The sequence below is a fragment of the Halichoerus grypus genome, chromosome 2 (assembly GCF_964656455.1).
Source record: "Halichoerus grypus chromosome 2, mHalGry1.hap1.1, whole genome shotgun sequence".
NCBI lineage: Eukaryota > Metazoa > Chordata > Mammalia > Carnivora > Phocidae > Halichoerus > Halichoerus grypus.
The window spans coordinates 208,859,339-208,878,023 of record NC_135713.1 but is presented as its reverse complement, the minus strand read 5'-3'; the positions used below and the strand labels follow the sequence as shown (position 1 = coordinate 208,878,023).

Sequence of the window (18,685 nt, the reverse complement as noted above, 5' to 3'; positions counted from 1 at the left end):
GCTCCCTGCTCTCTCCTGAGCCCTGCTCTCTGGATAGCTGGGAGTCATATCCTGGCTCCAACTCTTGCCCAGAGCAGCCCGAGGAGGTGGCTGCTACCCCCCACGTTCCTGCCTCTTTCTTGACACCAGGTGGGGGGGGGGGCAATCCTGGGAGGGGTCAGGTCTTAGCACCGGAAGCCCGAATCCTGGGACATCCCTCTGTCCTGGGCAGACCAGGACAACTGGTCACCCAGGCCCGAGTTTCTGGCCTAAATAAGCTGGACCAGCACGCCCCATTGCCCTGGCTCTGCATGGCCTAGGGGAGGGATGCTCTGGCTCCTAGAGGCTGTCTGGGGTGCACCTGGACCATCCTGGGCTCCTGGCCCCCAGGGATCCCCTCAGGGCTGATTCCTTGGGGTTTCACTCAGCTCCCAAGGGGTCCCCCAACCCTAGGCTGACCCTGTTGGCCTCCTGTCCCATTACCCAAGGCCGCTGGGCCCCTCCGATGGCCAGCCAGACACCACTTTCTGAACAGGACACTGGGCCTGGCACCCATGGAAGGTCTCCCTGGTTGTCACGGTGATTTGGTGCCTGGGTCCCCCCACATCCATGCCTCACCTTCCCTGGGGCTTTGGTCCCTGGATAGGTCTGGAGCTTTCTGGGGGCACTGGGACCCTGAGGTATGACCAGAAGACCCTTCACACCCAGGAAGGACAGAAGCGTCTGCAGTGAAGCTGCACAGACCATGGCCAAGCGTGCAGCCCGAGGACAGCTCACGACCCCTTGGCTCCTGGGGCAGAACCCCGCACCCCAGGCACCACACGGCCCCCCTCGGCATCTGCCGGCTGCATTCCGCTCCCTCGGCAGACGGCCTGTGCCCTCCTTCCCTGTGTCTGTTTCTCTGTCTCTTCTGCTTGAGGGGCCGCGGTGGGGAGATGCGCTGTGTCCCTCCCTGGCTCTGCCCCTCCTGCGGCAGCCTGGAGCCCCGTGAGCCCCCCAGAGCCCCTGCCCGAGCCCCTGCTCACCCACGAGGCTCCCACGACCAGCACCCTTCTCTCTAAATTGAACTTCCTGGGAAAGGGGAAAACATCACATTTCAACTGACAGTCGCCACCCCCCGCCGGAAGGGCACAGTCCCCTGTGATCCCAGAAGCTGGCCGAGGAGCCAGCAGGTGGACCCCAGAGCCTGTGGAGGCAGGCCTGGCCTGGGTCACTGAGCCCCCATCAGCCTGAGCCAAGAGAGCTGCCCAGCAAAGCCCTGTGACCTTAAGCTCCAGATAACATGAGGGGGTTCACAGAGAAGGCCCTCCGGTGCTGAGCCTCCCTCCCTCCCTGGGAACTGGGAACTGTTGGAACAGCCCCCCAGCCTCCCAGCCTGCTCTGAGGCCAGCTACGCCCATGGACATGCCTGGTCAGAGCCTTCCTTGGGTCAGGGGACGAGGGACCTGGTCATTGTCTTCCCAAGGACAGGGGGAGGAGGGGACCTGGTCAACGTCTTCTCGGAAACAGGAGGAACTGGCCGAAAGGGGCTCAGATGATCCACAGAGCCAAGGTGGACAGAGCCAAGATCACCCCTGGTGGTTATGGCCATGGTGCCGTCCCTGACTCCTGAGGGGCCCTGCTGGCCGCCCCGCCCCCACAGATGTTACCAGGTCGGGGAGCCTGGGCTCCCTTTGCTCGGGAGCTGAGGTGCCATGGCTTGGGAAGGGAGTGGCCCAGCCTCAGTCACCCACCCCTCCGCGAGCCCCTGAGCAGCACTGTCCTGACACCAAGCTCAGCTACGAGCAAGGCCTGCGGCCCCCGGCCTTGCACACGCTTGCCTCTGAGAGTCGGTCAAGGTCACTAAGCTGCAAGGTATTAATCCCAGTCTACCCAGAGCAGCTGCTCTTTTATTATAAAAACGGTGCATGCCCAGAGGGAGGACGACGATGGGAGGCTGGGGGCGCCGGGAGCCCCCTGCTCTGCTGCAGGGAGCACAGGACGTGAAGCCACTGTGGAAAAGAGTCTGGAGACTCCACAGGAACCTCCCCAAGGGAACGCCAGCGTGTTTACACGAAGACGTGCACACGCGTGTCCAGAGCAGCTCCGTAACTGAGGGGCGGATAGACAACACCGGCTGACCCCACAAGGAGTACTCAGCGCTAAAAAGGGGCGGGGTGCTGACCCCCAGTACAGCGTGCATGGACATCTACGATCAGCTAAGTTCTAGCAAAGAAAACCGTTCTCCATCACGTGCGTGGGGGGCCTCATCCATCCAGCTGAAAGCCTTAAGAGCAAAAAAGCAGAACTTCCCCAGAAAAGAAGGAATTCCACCCCAAGGCTGCAGCTTCAACTCCTGCCTGAGTTTCCAGCCTGCCGGCCCCTCCCCTGGATTTCACGCTTGCCAGCCCCCTAATTGCGTGCGTCAGTTCCTTAAAGAAATCCTTTATACGTTATGTCCGGTTGCTTTGGCTTTCCTGACTGATGTGCAGGCACTGGATTGGATGACGCTTGCACAGCTCTGTCAACTGGCGGAAAATTAGTAATTGCAGGGGCTGAGCGTTATGGTGGGTAACTGTGCCTCAGGAGAGCTGTAACCGAACAACAACCAACCGCCGCATGCCCCGGCCTGGGCGACCCCTCAGCCCTGGGCCCTCTACCGTCCGGCCCTCCCAAGCTTCGGCTCCTGCCCCAGCTCGGGCCACCTGGAACCCTCCGCAGCCTCAGAGCCCTGGGGCCCAGACTGGGATCTGAGGCCCTGGCGGGAGGGGCGGGGGGGACCCGCAGGCAGGGGGTCCCCTTACAGGAGCCAGCCCGGCCTCTGAGCACGCAGAGCAGCCTGACGAGGCCAGAAAGCCGGGCACTGTGCCTGAGAGGCCGTGGGTCTTGAGCCAGATGAGGCCTCCATAAATCACCTGGCCTTGACCGAGTGGGTCCTGGGTGCCAGGGCTGTGGGCAGTGGGCCCAGGGAGGCCAGCGAAGCCACAGTGAGCCTGTGGGGTCTCCACGTGGCAGGGTGGGGTGAGGGCACAGCCACAGAATGTGCCCAGTGTGGGAGTGGAGCGTGTCCATGTGTGAGCACCTGCCTAACATTCTAAACTCTGAAGCACACTGGATGGGGGGGTCTGCCAGGCGGGAGGTGGGGGCAGGAGTGGGGGGACAAGGGAGAGGGATGGGGGGTCTGCCAGGCGGGAGGTGGGGGCAGGAGTGGGGGGACAAGGGAGAGGGATGGGGGGTCTGCCAGGCGGGAGGTGGGGGCAGGAGTGGGGGGACAAGGGAGAGGGATGGGGGTCTGCCAGGCAGGAGGTGGGGGCAGGAGTGGGGGACAAGGGAGAGGGATGGGGGGTCTGCCAGGCGGGAGGTGGGGGCAGGAGTGGGGGGACAAGGGAGAGGGATGGGGGGTCTGCCAGGCGGGAGGTGGGGGCAGGAGTGGGGGGACAAGGGAGAGGGATGGGGGGTCTGCCAGGCGGGAGGTGGGGGCAGGAGTGGGGGGACAAGGGAGAGGGATGGGGGTCTGCCAGGCGGGAGGTGGGGGCAGGAGTGGGGGGACAAGGGAGAGGGATGGGGGTCTGCCAGGCGGGAGGTGGGGGCAGGAGTGGGGGGACAAGGGAGAGGGATGGGGGTCTGCCAGGCGGGAGGTGGGGGCAGGAGTGGGGGGACAAGGGAGAGGGATGGGGGGTCTGCCAGGCGGGAGGTGGGGGCAGGAGTGGGGGGACAAGGGAGAGGGATGGGGGTCTGCCAGGCGGGAGGTGGGGGCAGGAGTGGGGGACAATGGAGAGGGATGGGGGGTCTGCCAGGCGGGAGGTGGGGGCAGGAGTGGGGGGACAAGGGAGAGGGATGGGGGGTCTGCCAGGCGGGAGGTGGGGGCAGGAGTGGGGGGACAAGGGAGAGGGATGGGGGTCTGCCAGGCGGGAGGTGGGGGCAGGAGTGGGGGGACAAGGGAGAGGGATGGGGGTCTGCCAGGCGGGAGGTGGGGGCAGGAGTGGGGGGACAAGGGAGAGGGATGGGGGTCTGCCAGGCAGGAGGTGGGGGCAGGAGTGGGGGGACAAGGGAGAGGGATGGGGGGTCTGCCAGGCGGGAGGTGGGGGCAGGAGTGGGGGGACAAGGGAGAGGGATGGGGGTCAGCCAGGGGAGGCCACGCTGGGACTGGGGACTGAAGAGACTTGTCATGAGGGAGAGGATGAGGAGGACACCGTGGGGGGTTTCTCTCGGGGCTGCAGCCAGGACACTGCCGCAGGCAGGACCTCGATTTCGTTTCTGACCAGACCTAAGCCCGTGGGTGTGAGGCCCGTGAAGCCAGCAGCCTCGGGCTCTCCCTTTCTGCCCCCGAAGCCTTGGCCCTTTGCCAGGCAGCTCCCCCCTCTGGGATCCCCGCCACCTCAGGTGAGCCTGCCCTGCTGGGCCTGCCGTGCCCCAGTGGAGCTGGGCCATCGTGGGTCCCAGCGTCCTGGGCGTTGGAGGCCTGGGTGGAACAGACTGTCCTGGGGCAGGCGACCCACACACCCCGTGCTCAAGGATCTATGCCGTGAGGTGGGCAGCGCAGGCTTGGCCCTGAGTGATGGGGGAGACAGACAGACACACAGAAGGGGTCCCAAGCCCAGCTGGGCAGAGGCGAAGCTTGTCTGCACAGGGCCAGGACCTCCGTCTTCTATTTCCAAAGGGCCCTGGGCCCCAGAGCAGCCTGCAGGGACCTGGCCCATGTGTCTCCCCTGCTCTGACCGGCCCTCCAGCGAAATTGCTTTCCTGGGGCTCTTCCTCCCTCCTCCCTGGAGGTGGCTCCCAGGACTCCTGCCCCGCTTCTGTGTGGATGAGTGTGTGTCTGTCTATAGCCTCACCGCTCTCCCAGGACCTGCAGGCTCCCTCCTTCCCCCTCAGGGATGTACCCTGGCCCCTGCAGTGAGTCAGGACCCCCCAGCCAGAAGCCCTCTGCCAACTTCCCAGAATAGCTCAGCTCCCACACTGCCCTGTGCTGCTCCCCTTGCCCGGCATCTCCTGACCCCAGAAGCAGGGGCTTGTGGCCTAACCTCCCAGCCTGCTGGTGGCCTCTAAGTCCTTCCATGCCCCCACTGCCGTCTCAGATAAACCCCGTCCCCCGTGCAAGGCCTCTGGGGTCAGGACGCCGCCCAACTCCCAGTCTCATCTCTGTCCCCCAAGCCCATCATAGGGACACGGAGCCCCTGCCTGCCCTTTGCCTCCACCATTCCCTCTGCTTGCTGCTCGGCACACCTGGGTGTCCCTGGGAGCACTAACCAGGACACTCAGGTCCCCTCTGACACAGAGCGTGCAATTCAGGTCTTAAGTGTCGGGTAAAAAATGTAACTTCCTGGGGTGCCTGGGCGTCTGGCTCATGATCTCAGCTCAAGTCTTGTTTTCAAGGTCATGGGTTCAAGCCCTGCTTTGGGTTCCACACTGGGCATGGAGCCTACTTAAAAAAATAAAAAATTTTTTAAAAATCTTAAAATGTAACTTTCTCAGTATCACTCCAAGAAATGGTGCAAAACATTCTCATGTCCAGATGAATGGGGGCTGCAGGGACGCTTTGGGGGTGTCTGGTCTCCAAGGCTAGGGCTTCTTGGCACATCCTAAAATCGGGACTTGGGAAGCAGAGACCTGGGGTCTCTGTCAAGGTGTAAACTTCGGGCCATTTCCTTCCGAAAGCATTTGGGGTCTTAAGTGGGGCCAGTGGCCCCAGACCCTACCTTTAGGGGCTGCGGCAGGGGTAGCTGTTCTCTGCCTGCCCACGTGTCAGAATCCTGGCGAGGCCTTGAAGGGGACCAGGGCCCAGATGGCACTGAGAGCTGCCTGCAGGGTGGGTGCCGAGCCACAGTGCAGGGAGTACAGGCTGGGGGTGGGGAGAGGTCTAGAACCCTTCCCCGTGGGCTCTCTGCGGGCAGAGCCTGATGGCCTCAGTGTCCCCAGGAGGCATGAGCTAAATCCCCAGGCTGAGAAGGGGTGTGATCTGAACACCCCCCCCCCCCCCGCAATGCTATCACCCAGCTGCCCCTCCTCCCTGAGCAAGCTGGGGCCGGTCTTTTCCTACCTTGCCGCAGGGTCTCAGGCCCCACACCCTGGGGCCTGGCTCAGGCCGGGTGGCACCTGCCCACCATGTCCAGACAGCTGGACCAGCCACCAGCCAAGCCTCAAAGGAAGACGTGCATCCTCCCAGCCGGACCGACAGGCTCCTCGTGCTGAAGGGCCTCCCCACCCCTCAACATGCCATCCGTACACTGAGGCGGGACGGGGGTGCAGAGCTCAGGGTTTATTGTTCCAATGCTGACGCTGCAGAATGGTCGGGAACGCAGACAGGGGCAGGGCGGGCTGGTGCCACAGGGACCACAGCCCAGCCAGGGAGGAGTGTGCCGGCACGGCAGCCGCTGGCCAGCACTCACGTCTCCTGCCGAGGGTGGTGGAGACTCTGCTTGCTGGGATCTCCGGAAGCTGCTTCTGGGCCTGAGCCTCCCACAGAGCCTCCTAGGTGCTCGGGGAGTGGGGCCTCCAGGCATCACAAGGGAGATGGCTGATGATGCTGAACTGAGCCAAGCAGAAGGGAGAGCAGAGAACCTTCTGGAAGAAGACTAAGTCACGGGGGCGCTGGGGGCCTAGGAGGGGCTCTGGGGGCAGGCTGCCTGCTGGACTCAGGCCCCCTCCCGCCCTCGGCCCCAGCGTTCGTGTGGGGCCGCGGGACTCTCAGGCGCAGACCGCTCTCGAGGCCGCCTGGGACGCTGCGGGGCCCTCGGTGGGCTGCTGGCCGCTGGAGGACAGCGAGCGGCCGGAGCCGCGCTGGAAGCGGACCCGGCGCGGCGGCGGGAAGGGGTCGGTACGCGCGGGCCGGCTGGCTCCCCGGGGGCGGAGCGGGCGGCGGCGGTGCTCGCGGTAGTTCCTGGTGAGCAGCGTGTAGAGGAAGGGGTTGACGCAGCTGTTGCCGTAGGTGAGGCAGGTGGTCAGGTAGTTGACGATGCGCGTGGCGCGGGGCGTGAGCGGCTGGGCCCCACGGTACTGGGCGAGCAGCTGCCACAGCCAGAAGGGCAGGAAGCAGGCCCAGAAGAGCAGCACGATGCCCAGGATGAGGTAGAGCACCCTGGGGTTGGGCAGCCGCCGCGTCCGTAGGAAGGAGGCCCGCTGGGACAGCCAGTAGGCCCGGGCCAGGCGCACGTACAGCAGCCCGATGACCACGCCGGGCCCCACGATGCTGGTCCCGAAGAGCAGCGTCAGGTAGGTGCGGTGGGCACGCTGGCCCCAGACCGGCAGGCAGAGGCTCTTGCGGCCCCTGCGGACCAGCCGGATGGCCAGCATCATGGGCAGGGCCAGCAGCAGGGCCAGCAGCCACGTGCCCAGAGCTAGGATCTTGCGGTAGCCCTTGGAACGCCGCACTGTGTCCAGGGGCCTCAGCACGGCGGCGTAGCGCTCACTGCTCATGACGGTCAGGGTGAAGATGCTGGCGTGCATGGTCAGGAAGTCCAGGCTGAAGAGGACCCGGCAGCCCACTTCGCCAAAGTGCCACTGCTTGGTGACATAGGTGGCCACGATGAAGGGGATGCTGAGCAGGTAGAGCAGGTCAGCCAGCGCCAGGCTGATGACATAGATGGACATGGAGGCCGAGGCGTGCAGGAAGCGGCCCATGACCACCAGCGTGTACACGTTGCCTGCCACACCCACCACGCCCATGGCCGAGAGGGCGGCCCCGATGGCACCAGTGGCCACCAGGTCCTCCAGGGAGCTGGGCTCCGCTGCGCCGGCCCAGGAGCTGTTGACGGATGCGTTGGGGGCACCAGACGGCTCGGGCACAGGGCTGCCCGTCGCAGCCAGCTCGGGGAACCTGCTCACTGGCTCGGGGCCCAGCGCCATCTCTGCTGCCTCACGCGGGGCTTGGTGCTGGGGCGTGCTGCTCCTCCGGACGGGGAGGAGGCATCTGTGGGCAGCAAGCTCGGTCTGCAGGAGAAGATGCTCATTAAAGATCAGCTCGGGTGCCCCCTCCCGCTCCCAGGAGGCTGTGTGAGGGCACGGCCCCTCCCACCCCGCCCCGCTGGGGGACCTGCAGAGGGCTGTGCTTTCTCCCAATTTATTTCTTCTGCATGTTTTAAAAAATACATTTTGTTTAGATTGCAAAAGTAATATCCACTGATTTTAAAAGTTCAGATAGAAAAAAAAGTGTGTGGTGAAGAGGAGAAAGCATTTGTAATCTCTCTGTATCCACATGGGGGAAATGAGCCTTGATTCCTACCTCATGCCATACACAAAAATAATTCAAGATGGATTGTGGACCTGCATATAATAGGTTAAATTAATCAATCAAGCTCCTGGAAGAAACCTAGAATACCTGCATGACCATGGGCAGGCAAAGATTTCTCACAAAAGAACAGGAAACAAACAGACTTCATTAAAATTAGCGACCCCACCGAGAGAGTAAAAATATAAATTATGGACTGGGAAAAGATTATTAGAAGACAAAGAATTAGTAACCAAAATATATGAACTAACTATAAATCCATACACTCTAACAACTCGTTTGGAGGGGAAGAAAAAGAGAAGATCTGAACAGGAACTTCTCAAAAGAGGATATCCAAATGTTCGAGAAGCACAGGAGGACATGCCCAGCATCATTAGTCGTCAGGGAAACAAAGGTCAAAACCACCACATGCCCACTGCATTGGCCAGAGCCAGAAAGGCAGATCGCGGGGTGTCAGGGCACACGGAGGAGTGGGGGGTGCAGATCGCAGGTGTCAGGGCACACGGAGGAGCTGGGGGCAGATCACGGGTGTCAGGGCACACACGGAGGAGCAGGGGGGCAGATGCAGGGTGTCAGGGTGCACACGGAGGAGCTGGGGGCAGATCACGGGTGTCAGGGCACACGGAGGAGCTGGGGGGCAGATCGTGGGTGTCAGGGCACACATGGAGGAGCGGGGGGGCAGGTGCAGGGTGTCAGGGCAAACACGGAGGAGCTGGGGGGCAGATGCAGGGTGTCAGGACGCACACGGAGGAGCTGGGGGGCAGGTGCGGGGTGTCAGGGTGCACATGGAGGAGCGGGGGGCAGATCGTGGGTGTCAGGGTACATGGAGGAGCTGGGGGCAGATGCGGGGTGTCAGGACGCACACAGAGGAGCTGGGGAGCAGGTGCGGGGTGTCAGGGTGCACACGGAGGAGCGGGGGGCAGATGCGGGGTGTCAGGACGCACACAGAGGAGCTGGGGAGCAGGTGCGGGGTGTCAGGGTGCACACGGAGGAGCAGGGGGCAGATGCGGGGTGTCAGGACGCACACGGAGGAGCTGGGGAGCAGGTGTGGGGTGTCAGGGTGCACACGGAGGAGCAGGGGGCAGATGCGGGGTGTCAGGAGGCACACGGAGGAGCTGGGGGAGTGTGAAATGGTGTAGCCCCTTCAGGAAGCAACCCGCACCATCAGTGAGACAGGACCTCTTCCCCAGCAGTCCCTCTCTCCGTCTGCCCCCGAGAGAAACAAGTGCGATTGTCCACAAAAAAGACAAGAGTGAGAATGTTGACAAGCAGCCTATTCCTAATATCCAGGAGCTGAAAACAACCCAGACGCCCATAAATAACTAGTGTGGATAAACAAACTCTGACATCTCCCTAAAATGCTCTGTAGCAATGAAGTAGATGGCAGTCCCGCTTCAGTCAATAACCTGGATGACTATGTTGAGTGAAGGAAATCAGCCAGCAGAACGCAGCTGTGGGTTCCCGTACATGAAGTTCACGCACAGGCAAGATGGGCTGTGACAGTGGAGGTCAGAGTAGTGGTTACTTGGTGTGGGGGGGGGGCTGTCAACGGTGGTGGGCACTGGGGAGCCCTTGGGAGTGGGGGGACTGGAGCATGCTTTGTTCCAATCTGGGTGGGGTGGTTACACAGGAACAGACACATATACTTAAGGTCTGTGATTCCTGGATGAGGAGCATCCTCACAAGGAAAAAAGGAAGGAAGGAAGGAAGGAAGGAAGGAAGGAAGGAAGGAAGGAAGGAAGGAAGGAAGAAAGAAAGAAAGAAAGAAAGAAAGAAAGAAAGAAAGAAAGAAAGAAAAGAAAAGAAAAGAAAGAAGGAAGGAAGGAAGTACAGAGGGAGAGAAAGAGTGAGAAAGAGAGAGGGAGGGAGGGAGGGAGAGAGAGAGACAGAGAGAGAAAGAGAGAAAGAAAGAAAGAAACCAAAAACGTGGGATATTTAACCACGGAGGAGGGGCCTCTGTCACCCCAGCTCCCAGGGTCCAGGGATAATAATGGCTTCAGGCTTTCTCCCTCTGCACGTCCAATATCTATTATAATAATGATAAAGTCTGGACCGTCCCACCCTGCGTGACCAGAGCCCTGTGTGCAGAGAGGACCCGGCCCAGCCTCTGGTCTGGTGCCTGGCCAGGGGTCGTCCTCCCGGCCAGGGGCCCCTCTCCCACACTCCTGAGGGCTGCAAGCCCTGAGGGAGGGACCACCAGGAGGGATGCGAAGCCCCACGGATCCCGCCCTGCGCACCTGCGGCTCCCAAGTGGGCCCGGCGCTCGCAGGGGGCCTGCGGGAGGGCGCCCCGACACCCCATCACCCTGACATCCCGATGCCTGGACACCCCGATGCCCCAACACCGTCACCCCTTTGCCTCGACACTCCTGTCCTTCTCTCTGACACCCGCCCCCACCCCACTTTTCCAGCCCCAGCCGGGGCACTCCAGCTGGCGCCCCTTGCTCACCTCACTCCCCCAGTGTGTGGTCCACCCTGAGCCTCGGTCCCGTGCACGTCCCCAAGCGCTGAGCGGGGCGCGGTCTCCTGGGGTCGGCGGAGGGACGTCCGCTGCAGGTCCCGCCAGGAAAGCTGCGCTCCGCGTCTGGACCCGGTCGTCGCTGCCACCTGCCCGGCCGCCAGCTGAGAATGCGAGGCGCGGTTATTAATAACCCCGGGGCCCAGGGGGCCGCTGGAGGGAGGGGGCGCGGCGTTGGGGGACTGGGGAAGTGGGAAGGGCGGTGCTGGAGGGAGGGGGCGCAGCGTGTGGGGGCGGTGCTGGAGGGAGGGGACTCGGCGTGGGGGGCGTGGCGGCGGGGGAGGTGGGGGGGCAGGGGGCATTGGAGGGGGGAGGGTCCAGCGCAAGGAGGGCTCCTGGGGGGGTTGGGGAGAGCAAGAGGAGAGAGGGCTGGGGTCTGGGGGGGCGATGGCCCGGCGGGGGAAGGCAGGCACTGGAACACTAGGGCCCCAGGTCGAGGTCAGCCGCCCAAGTGGGAGTCCGAGCAGTGCTCACCCTGGGTGGGACAAGGCGTCTGTTTTCCTGCCATCGCCCCTCTACCTGCTCTCCTCAGTCTCCCTGAGCTCCTCTGACTTCTGGTTGTCAATCAAGCCCGGGACCTGTGTGCACGCTGCAGGGGGACATTGGAGGTGGGGGGTCCGAGAGACTGAAAGGGCAATGACCCAGTGGCAATAATGACATTCACATTGGGCAACCATCACTATCTCCAAAAGGGTTTTATCTTCCCAAACTGAAACTCTGACCCATCAAATCCTGTCTCCATCCCTGCATCTTTCTGTCTCTACGGATGTCGCTCCTCTAGGGACCTCACACAAGTGCAGTCATACAGAATTTGTCCATTAGTGTCTGGCTTCTTTCCCTTAGTACAACGTCCTCAAGGTTCTTCCATGGCGTAGCTTGTGTCTGAATTCCCTTCCTTCTCACTGCTGAGTAATATTCCGTTGTGTGTACATTCCACATTCTGTCCTTCATCTGTGACCCTCCGGCCGTTCCACCTCTTGGAGCTGTGACTCTGTTTTGTTTAATAATTTCCTGTTCCTTCTATGGGTGCTATTCTTTTCTTTGTCTCTGAAAAATCCTAACCATCCTTATTGTCAGGTCTTTTTCAGATGGCTCCATCATTTTCATGGAGCCCGGGACCCTCTGAGCACTGCTCCCCACTCCTCACTGACAGATGGAGACCCCGAGCCCGTGGATCTCGGTACAGGAGCGGCTCTGCGTCACCCCCACCACAGCTCTTGGCCTTATTTTCACCTCCATGGGCAGGTGATTCAGTCGGATGGGCCTCATCATGTTTGGGCTTATCTGCTGCCTTTGGTCCAAACACCCCCATCACCCCAGGCATGTCTGGGTCACAGGGAAAAGCCTCCAGGAACACAGCCCTTGGCCAGCTGCCAAGGTGACTGAGCAGCCAGGCCTGGGGCCTGAGCCCTGAGGTCCCAGGGCCACAGACTTGGATGTACAAATGACCAAGGATAGTTATCGCCAAAATCATGGGTCAGCTCCCTAGGAGCAGACTTGATCCCCCATCTCCTGGTCAGGACATCCTGCAGAGCCGCTGGCCACACAGTCCATGGCCCTCTCTCCATTTGCACCATGAGGGAAGGACAGGTGCACATCCAGTGTGCATGCTGGACACACTCTGCAGACAGTAGGGAAGGGCCTGGGCGGTCCTGAGTGTAGGCAACAGGGGCCAAGGATGGGGAGAGGGATGTAGGGAAAGGCCTGAAGATACTGGTGGCCAGGGACAGCCCCTGGTAGGTGGAGGACACGGAGAACCTTCCTTTTCCACACGGTGGCCAGGAGAAGCTTCCTCTTCTGCATGGTGACCTCGGCCTGGACCCGAGAGGACCTGGGCGTCCACAGAGACGGGCTCACTGCTTAGTCCAGAGCCGGGGGGGGGGGGGAAGGGGCCAGGGCTCCTGCAGGAAACAGGAATGCAGGGGTTGCTGCTGCCCAGGGGGTTGTGGGGGCCCCACCCCTAAAACCTACTATGCTCTGTGCAGAAGTAACTCTGCATGCCTGCGATTCACTTTGTGGACCATTAAATCACAAATTATAATCATAAAACCTCCACTTTTCACTAATGTGACTTTAAAGTTTTGCTTTTGGGTTCATTATGTTTTGAAATAATAATTTTTCTATAAGAACTCATCTCCAGTTGCATTACTAAATTGCATGGAAAATGAGGTTCCATAGACAGAAATTTTGCGTCATGAGTCTCTTTACAGGTGCCCATCCAGCTGGACCACAGACTTGTCAAAAAGGCTTATTCTGTTACCACCCCCCAAACCCTGCCTGAAAAAGATAAAAGGGAGGTAGCAGGACTGGAGGATGGGGGAAGTGAACCACTGACAGAGTCCAGGCAAAGGCTGTCTGAGGATGCCCACCTTGGGCAGAAATGGCCAGGCTGTAGCCCCACCCAGAACTCAGTCAGGGCCATGGGTTCCCAGCACTGCCCACAGCTAAGGGCACCTGCCCAGGAGGAAGGTCCCAGCAGGGATACACCCCAGGACCTGCCCCGCCACCTCCCCAGGACCCCTCTGTAGTTAATGGCTCACTGTATTTTTCCAGGAGACCCTTCCCTTGGTGCTACTGCTAATGTTATTCCTTGCTTTCCATTTCAGAAGCTGCAATTTTCCCACCATCATCACTATCACCACCACCACCATCTCCGTCACCACCATCACCACCATCTCCATCATCACCATCACCACCATCTCTATCACCACCATCACCAACATCTCCATCATCACCATCACCACCATCACCACCAACCATCTCCATCACCACCATCACCACCATCTCCATTATCACCATCACCACCATCTCCATTATCACCATCACCACCATCTCCATCATCACCATCACCACCATCTCTATCACCACTACCACCACCATCTCCATCATCACCACCACACTATCTCCATCATCATCATCACCACCATCTCCATCACCACTACCACCACCATCTCCATTACCACCATCTCCATCATCACCATCACCACCATCACCACCAACCATCTCTATCACCACCATCACCACCATCTCTATCATCACCATCACCACCATCTCCATTATCACCATCACCACCACCTCCATCACCACCATCACCACCATCTCCATCACCACTACCACCACCATCTCCATCACTACCATCTTCATCATCACCACCACACCATCTCCATCATCTCCATCACCACCATCTCCATCTTCACCACCACACCATCTCCATCATCTTCATCACCACCATCTCCATCATCACCATCACCACTATCTCCATCACCACTACCACCACCATCTCCATCACCACTACCACCACCATCTCCATCACCACCATCTCCATCATCACCACCACACCATCTTCATCATCACCATCACCACCACCTCCATCACCACCATCACCACCACCTCCACAACCATCAGCAGCAGCAGCATCACCATTGCCATCATCATTTTTACATTCTCTCAGTATATAACACACACCTGGGCACCACCATCTAGATCAAGTGACAGTATTTTTAATATTTGTTTCAGAGTGTTGTTTGAGGAACTATTATATCCCTAGTCCTCATTCCCATTCTCTTCCCTCCCTAGAGGTACCACTGCCCTGAGTTTGAGGTAACTCCCAAACTTTTTTTTTTGACCTTGTATTTTCCATGTGCAATCAATAATGTGCTTTAAAATTTTCATAACTAGGACTGGACTGTACCTATCATTTTGTGATTTTCTGTTTTCTCTCAATCTGAAAAATAAGAGCTCATTCACGCCTTGAAAGGCTCTGTGGTATTCCACTGCACACACCCCAGCTAATTTCCATTAACAGCCAGAACTGACTACAGCTGCTTTAAGCAGAGTGGAATAATTCACACTGGGGCTGTGTCTGGGGGTGTGTGGGGGTGTTCTCCCCAGGTCCTCTGGGAAGAAAACACACAGTTATCTCTGCTCTGGACCAATGTGTTACAACATTTACATTTGATTTTTTAAATTTGAGTTGAAATTCACATAACATAAAGTTAACTATTGTGCAACGGTCACGTCTATCCAGTTCCAGAACATTGCCATTGTCCCCAAAGGAGACCCTATACCCATTAAGCAGTTACTTCCCATTCTTCCTTTTCCTCAGTCCCTGGCAACCACTTATCACCACTGTCTGTATGGAGTTGCTTATTCCAGACATTTCATGTAAGTACAACATGTAGCCTTTGTGACAGGCTTCTTTCACTTAGCAGGATGGTTTTGAAGTTCATCCACGCCATAGCATAGGTGAGTTCTTCATTCCTGTTTATGGTGAAGCATATTCCATTGTATGGGCACGCCACATTTCGTTTATCCCTTCATCTAGACATGTGGATCATGAACAGTGCTGTTATGAGCATGTACCTTTTTAATTCATTTGGGTACATAATTCATATGGTAATTATAGATTTAATTTTTGAGGATGTATTTTATGTTTTTTCATTTTCACCGCAACCTTGTGGGTTGGTATTTTGTCTATTTCCAGATGAGAAGTGCTGAGGAACCTTCTCGTCTCCTGGTACAGAGCTCGAGCATTCGCCTGGGCCCTGCTGCAGGATGCCCTGAAGTTCTGCAAAGAAGCCAGGTCATTAAGGAAAAAAAAAGGCTGCTCAAAACAAGAGTTTGCTGGAATAATGAATAAATGGACTATTTAATCTGGAGGGATGGAGAGGGGAAGGGACAAAGTAAGACCAGGCAGGGTTTGTTTGGGAGAGAAGGCAGGTAAATGTTCTAATACAGACTCCAACTCACTAAATGCTCATAGAATGATCTAGGGGTGTTGAAAGGCTGTTGCTGCATTAAAGTTTTTTTCTCACTTAATTAGCATCAGAAGCCTTCATGATTTAAGACCAGGACTGCTTCTGAAAGATACGTGGGAGGAAAACTGCCCTCGAATTCGATAGGATAAATATAATGCACAGGAAAACCCTCCAGAATGGACCCCTAGAGCTGTATTTGTCACTGAAAGGGAAACAGCCCATCCTTGAATCATTGGAAGGCTGTGTCAGCCAGAGACCACCAATGGAGGGCAACAGAAACCTCCAGATCAATCATTCGCAAGAAGGAAAACCTGCTAAGAACATCTTCCCTGATTAAGAGTATCTCCCCTGCCTAAGGCACCATGGTGCCCAGAACTCCAGAGCATCCTACTTCAGTGAGTGAACAGCACACTGGGATGCTGGTACCTACCCCCTGCCTCTGTCTCGGGAATATATTAGCATTCTTTACACATGTTCTGCCTGAAATTTTTTTTTTTAATCGGGACACATGTAGATTGATTAAAATCTGTGCTTGATGATACACTCATTATTGTTCACAACATGGTCCTTTAAGCGTGCATGTGTTTGTTTATAAATAATGTGATAAACAAACTCTTACCATGAGCCAAAACACTGACTCAATTGCCCTGTGCTGTCCCCACTTCTGTCTCCTGCTCCTAGGAGATTTCAACCCGTCAAGGGGGCTCATCCAAGGCACTGAGAAGACAAGGCCACCAACAAGGACGAACTGACAGATGACTCACCCAGGGCCTGGATGCAAAACTCTTCTGACTTTATTCAGTTAAAAAACAACACACAAACAGGTACTAAACGGTCAAACTGCATAAAATGGCCAACATTTGAAACTAGGTCTCTCCCCGTGCAGACCAGAGTCCCCGCCGCGGCTGACAGGGCCCCCTGGAGCCCCAGAGACCACCCAGGCACAGGCAAGCACACAGCCCCGTTGCCCCCACCTCCGCGTGCTCCTGGGACACGGGCCCCACCGGACACATCCCTGCGTGTGGCGCACCCCACTTCCCGAGCCGCGCAGCAACCATTCACCAACCACGTCCCAGAGAGCGTCACGTTCCTGGCTCCGTGACATTTGACGGAGAAGAAATTCTCTCCCGGTCACAGGCCTTTGGGTCCCTTCCACGGAGGCAGTGACGCGTCCCCTTTCTCAGTCCCTAGGCAGCTCCCCATTCTCCCTCCCCAGGCACTAGTCCCCTCTTCTTTGCCAGTCGCTCCCCTGGCTGTTGTGGGGAGGGGGCAGCCAGGACAATGGTGGCCACTTGGGCCTCAGTCCCTCAGTTCTGGGGCCCTGGGCTGAAGGGCTGGAAACGGGGCAGCTCCCCCAGGGCCGAGGCTCCCATGGCAGCCGGGCCCTCCCCAGGCCCCCGGGACCCACTGGGCCCGTGGCTCCAGGTCTCAGTGGTGCTGGGATCCCGTCCCTGGGAGGATGAGGACTGTGGCCTGGATGCGGAGGCCCCCTCCCCTGCCTCCCTTTTGGCCCAGGGTGAGTAAGAGAGGATGGTGAGTCCCCTCTTAAGCAGGGCTGAGTCCGCAGGGACCAGCTCTTCGGTCTGCCCTGGAGGACAGGGCTCCAGAATGCTCAGCTTCCACTTGTGCAGGTCCTGCTCCTGGGGCGCGTCTTGTAGTCTCACCACCCACAACTCGTCGGGCTCCAGCAGCAGTTTCCAGCCCTGGCCCGGGGTCCTCAGGGTCCATCCTACTGTCATCTTCCGGAGGTAGATGGCATCGTAGCAACCCACCATGGAGACGACCTCCAGGTCCCTTAACCAGGGCTCGGCCTCGGCAGGGTCCACGGCCCGGGTGGTGCCCAGCTCCAACACCATGGGCTCCCCCGGGGGCAGGTCCACTTTGAGAAACCCCTGCCATGGAGGAGGGAGACTCGGCCAGTGCGAGCAGGTGGGGGGCCCGTCGAGTCTCCAGGGCAGGCTCTGGGTCCAGTCAGCATCCTCAGGACCCAGGCCCAAGGGTGCTGCGTTGTGAGGCTCCAGCTCGGTGGGCACAAAGTGGTGGTCCAGGCCCACCTCCTCAGACCCCGCAGGGGCTGACGCCAGGGTGCCTGGCCCCCAGTCCACAGTCCCCCCCTGTGCGGGGTGACCTTGGCCCTGCGCCCAGCCGAACCCCATCCCCGGGGACCCCCCCTCCTGCTCAGGCCCCGCCTCGGCGTGGTCCATCAGCTCAGGGTCCCAGTCTTCATCTTCCCAGTCTTCCAACCCCAGCAAGTCTCTGAGTTCCAGAAAGGCAGCCTTGAAGCAAGCGAAGCAAACCCCTAGCTGGTCGCCATGCTGAAGCTGATACATCCAGGATGCATGGAGGTAGGACATGCCCTCGGCCCCATACCGCACGCTGACCGGGGGGCACATGGCCACGCTGCCTGCCTCCTACTGGGGTGGGCAGCGAGAGTGGGACGTGCTGGGGGGCTCAGGGGGTCTGGCCCACAGGCGGGGGCGGGGGCGGGGAGGGGCTGAAGGAGGAGGAGGAGCAGAAAGGGCGAGGGTGGGGGCGGGGGGAGAGAAAGAAAGGGGGTTCTTGTCTGGGTATCTGGGGTGGGGTGGAGGAGCTGGGCCCCAATTCAACAGGGATCCGCAGAGGTCGGGAAGGTCGGACTTCCGGAAGATTCTTCAGCTTATGCGATGGCTCTGTTCTCTGGGAAGACGCAAAGGACAAGCGAGTGAGGTTAGTGCCCCCTGGCAGGCAGGGCGGGCGGCCCCCGGTCACCCGTCACTGGGAGGGGCAGGGGCAGGGGGCGATGGGTTGAGACCTGGCCCTTTCAGCCCTGCCCGCTCCGTGTAGCTGCTCCCAGGCCTGGGGGGCACACGCGCCCTCCCCACCCAACCTCCCCGACCCCCACCCCTGGGACCCCGACACCCAGTCAGCCTCGCGCGGCAGAACCTGAGAGAACCTGAGGGATCCCGACAGGATCGGAGAAAACCTGATGCGACCTGAGGGAAGCCGAGGGAACCTGATGGAAGCTGAGGGAACCTGATAGAACCTGACAGGATCGGAGAAAACCTGATGGGACCTGAGGGAAGCTGAGGGAACCTGATGGAAGCTGAGGGAACCTGACAGAACCTGACAGGATCGGAGAAAACCTGATGCGACCTGAGGGAAGCCGAGGGAACCTGATGGAAGCTGAGGGAACCTGATAGAACCTGACAGGATCGGAGAAAACCTGATGCGACCTGAGGGAAGCCGA

The 18,685-nt window shown here is 59.2% G+C and overlaps 2 protein-coding genes across 2 annotated transcripts; both read right to left on the bottom strand.

The window, feature by feature from the left end:
• Nucleotides 1-6,645: 6,645 nt before the first annotated feature.
• On the bottom strand, nt 6,646-7,803 carry UTS2R (urotensin 2 receptor). The gene has a single exon (XM_036092804.2). It carries the CDS (start codon nt 7,801-7,803, stop codon nt 6,646-6,648), a length of 1,158 nt encoding a protein of 385 aa, XP_035948697.1.
• Nucleotides 7,804-16,766: 8,963 nt separating this feature from the next.
• On the bottom strand, nt 16,767-17,852 carry LOC118536125 (testis-expressed protein 19.2). The gene has a single exon (XM_036092813.2). It carries the CDS (start codon nt 17,850-17,852, stop codon nt 16,767-16,769), a length of 1,086 nt encoding a protein of 361 aa, XP_035948706.1.
• Nucleotides 17,853-18,685: the final 833 nt, after the last annotated feature.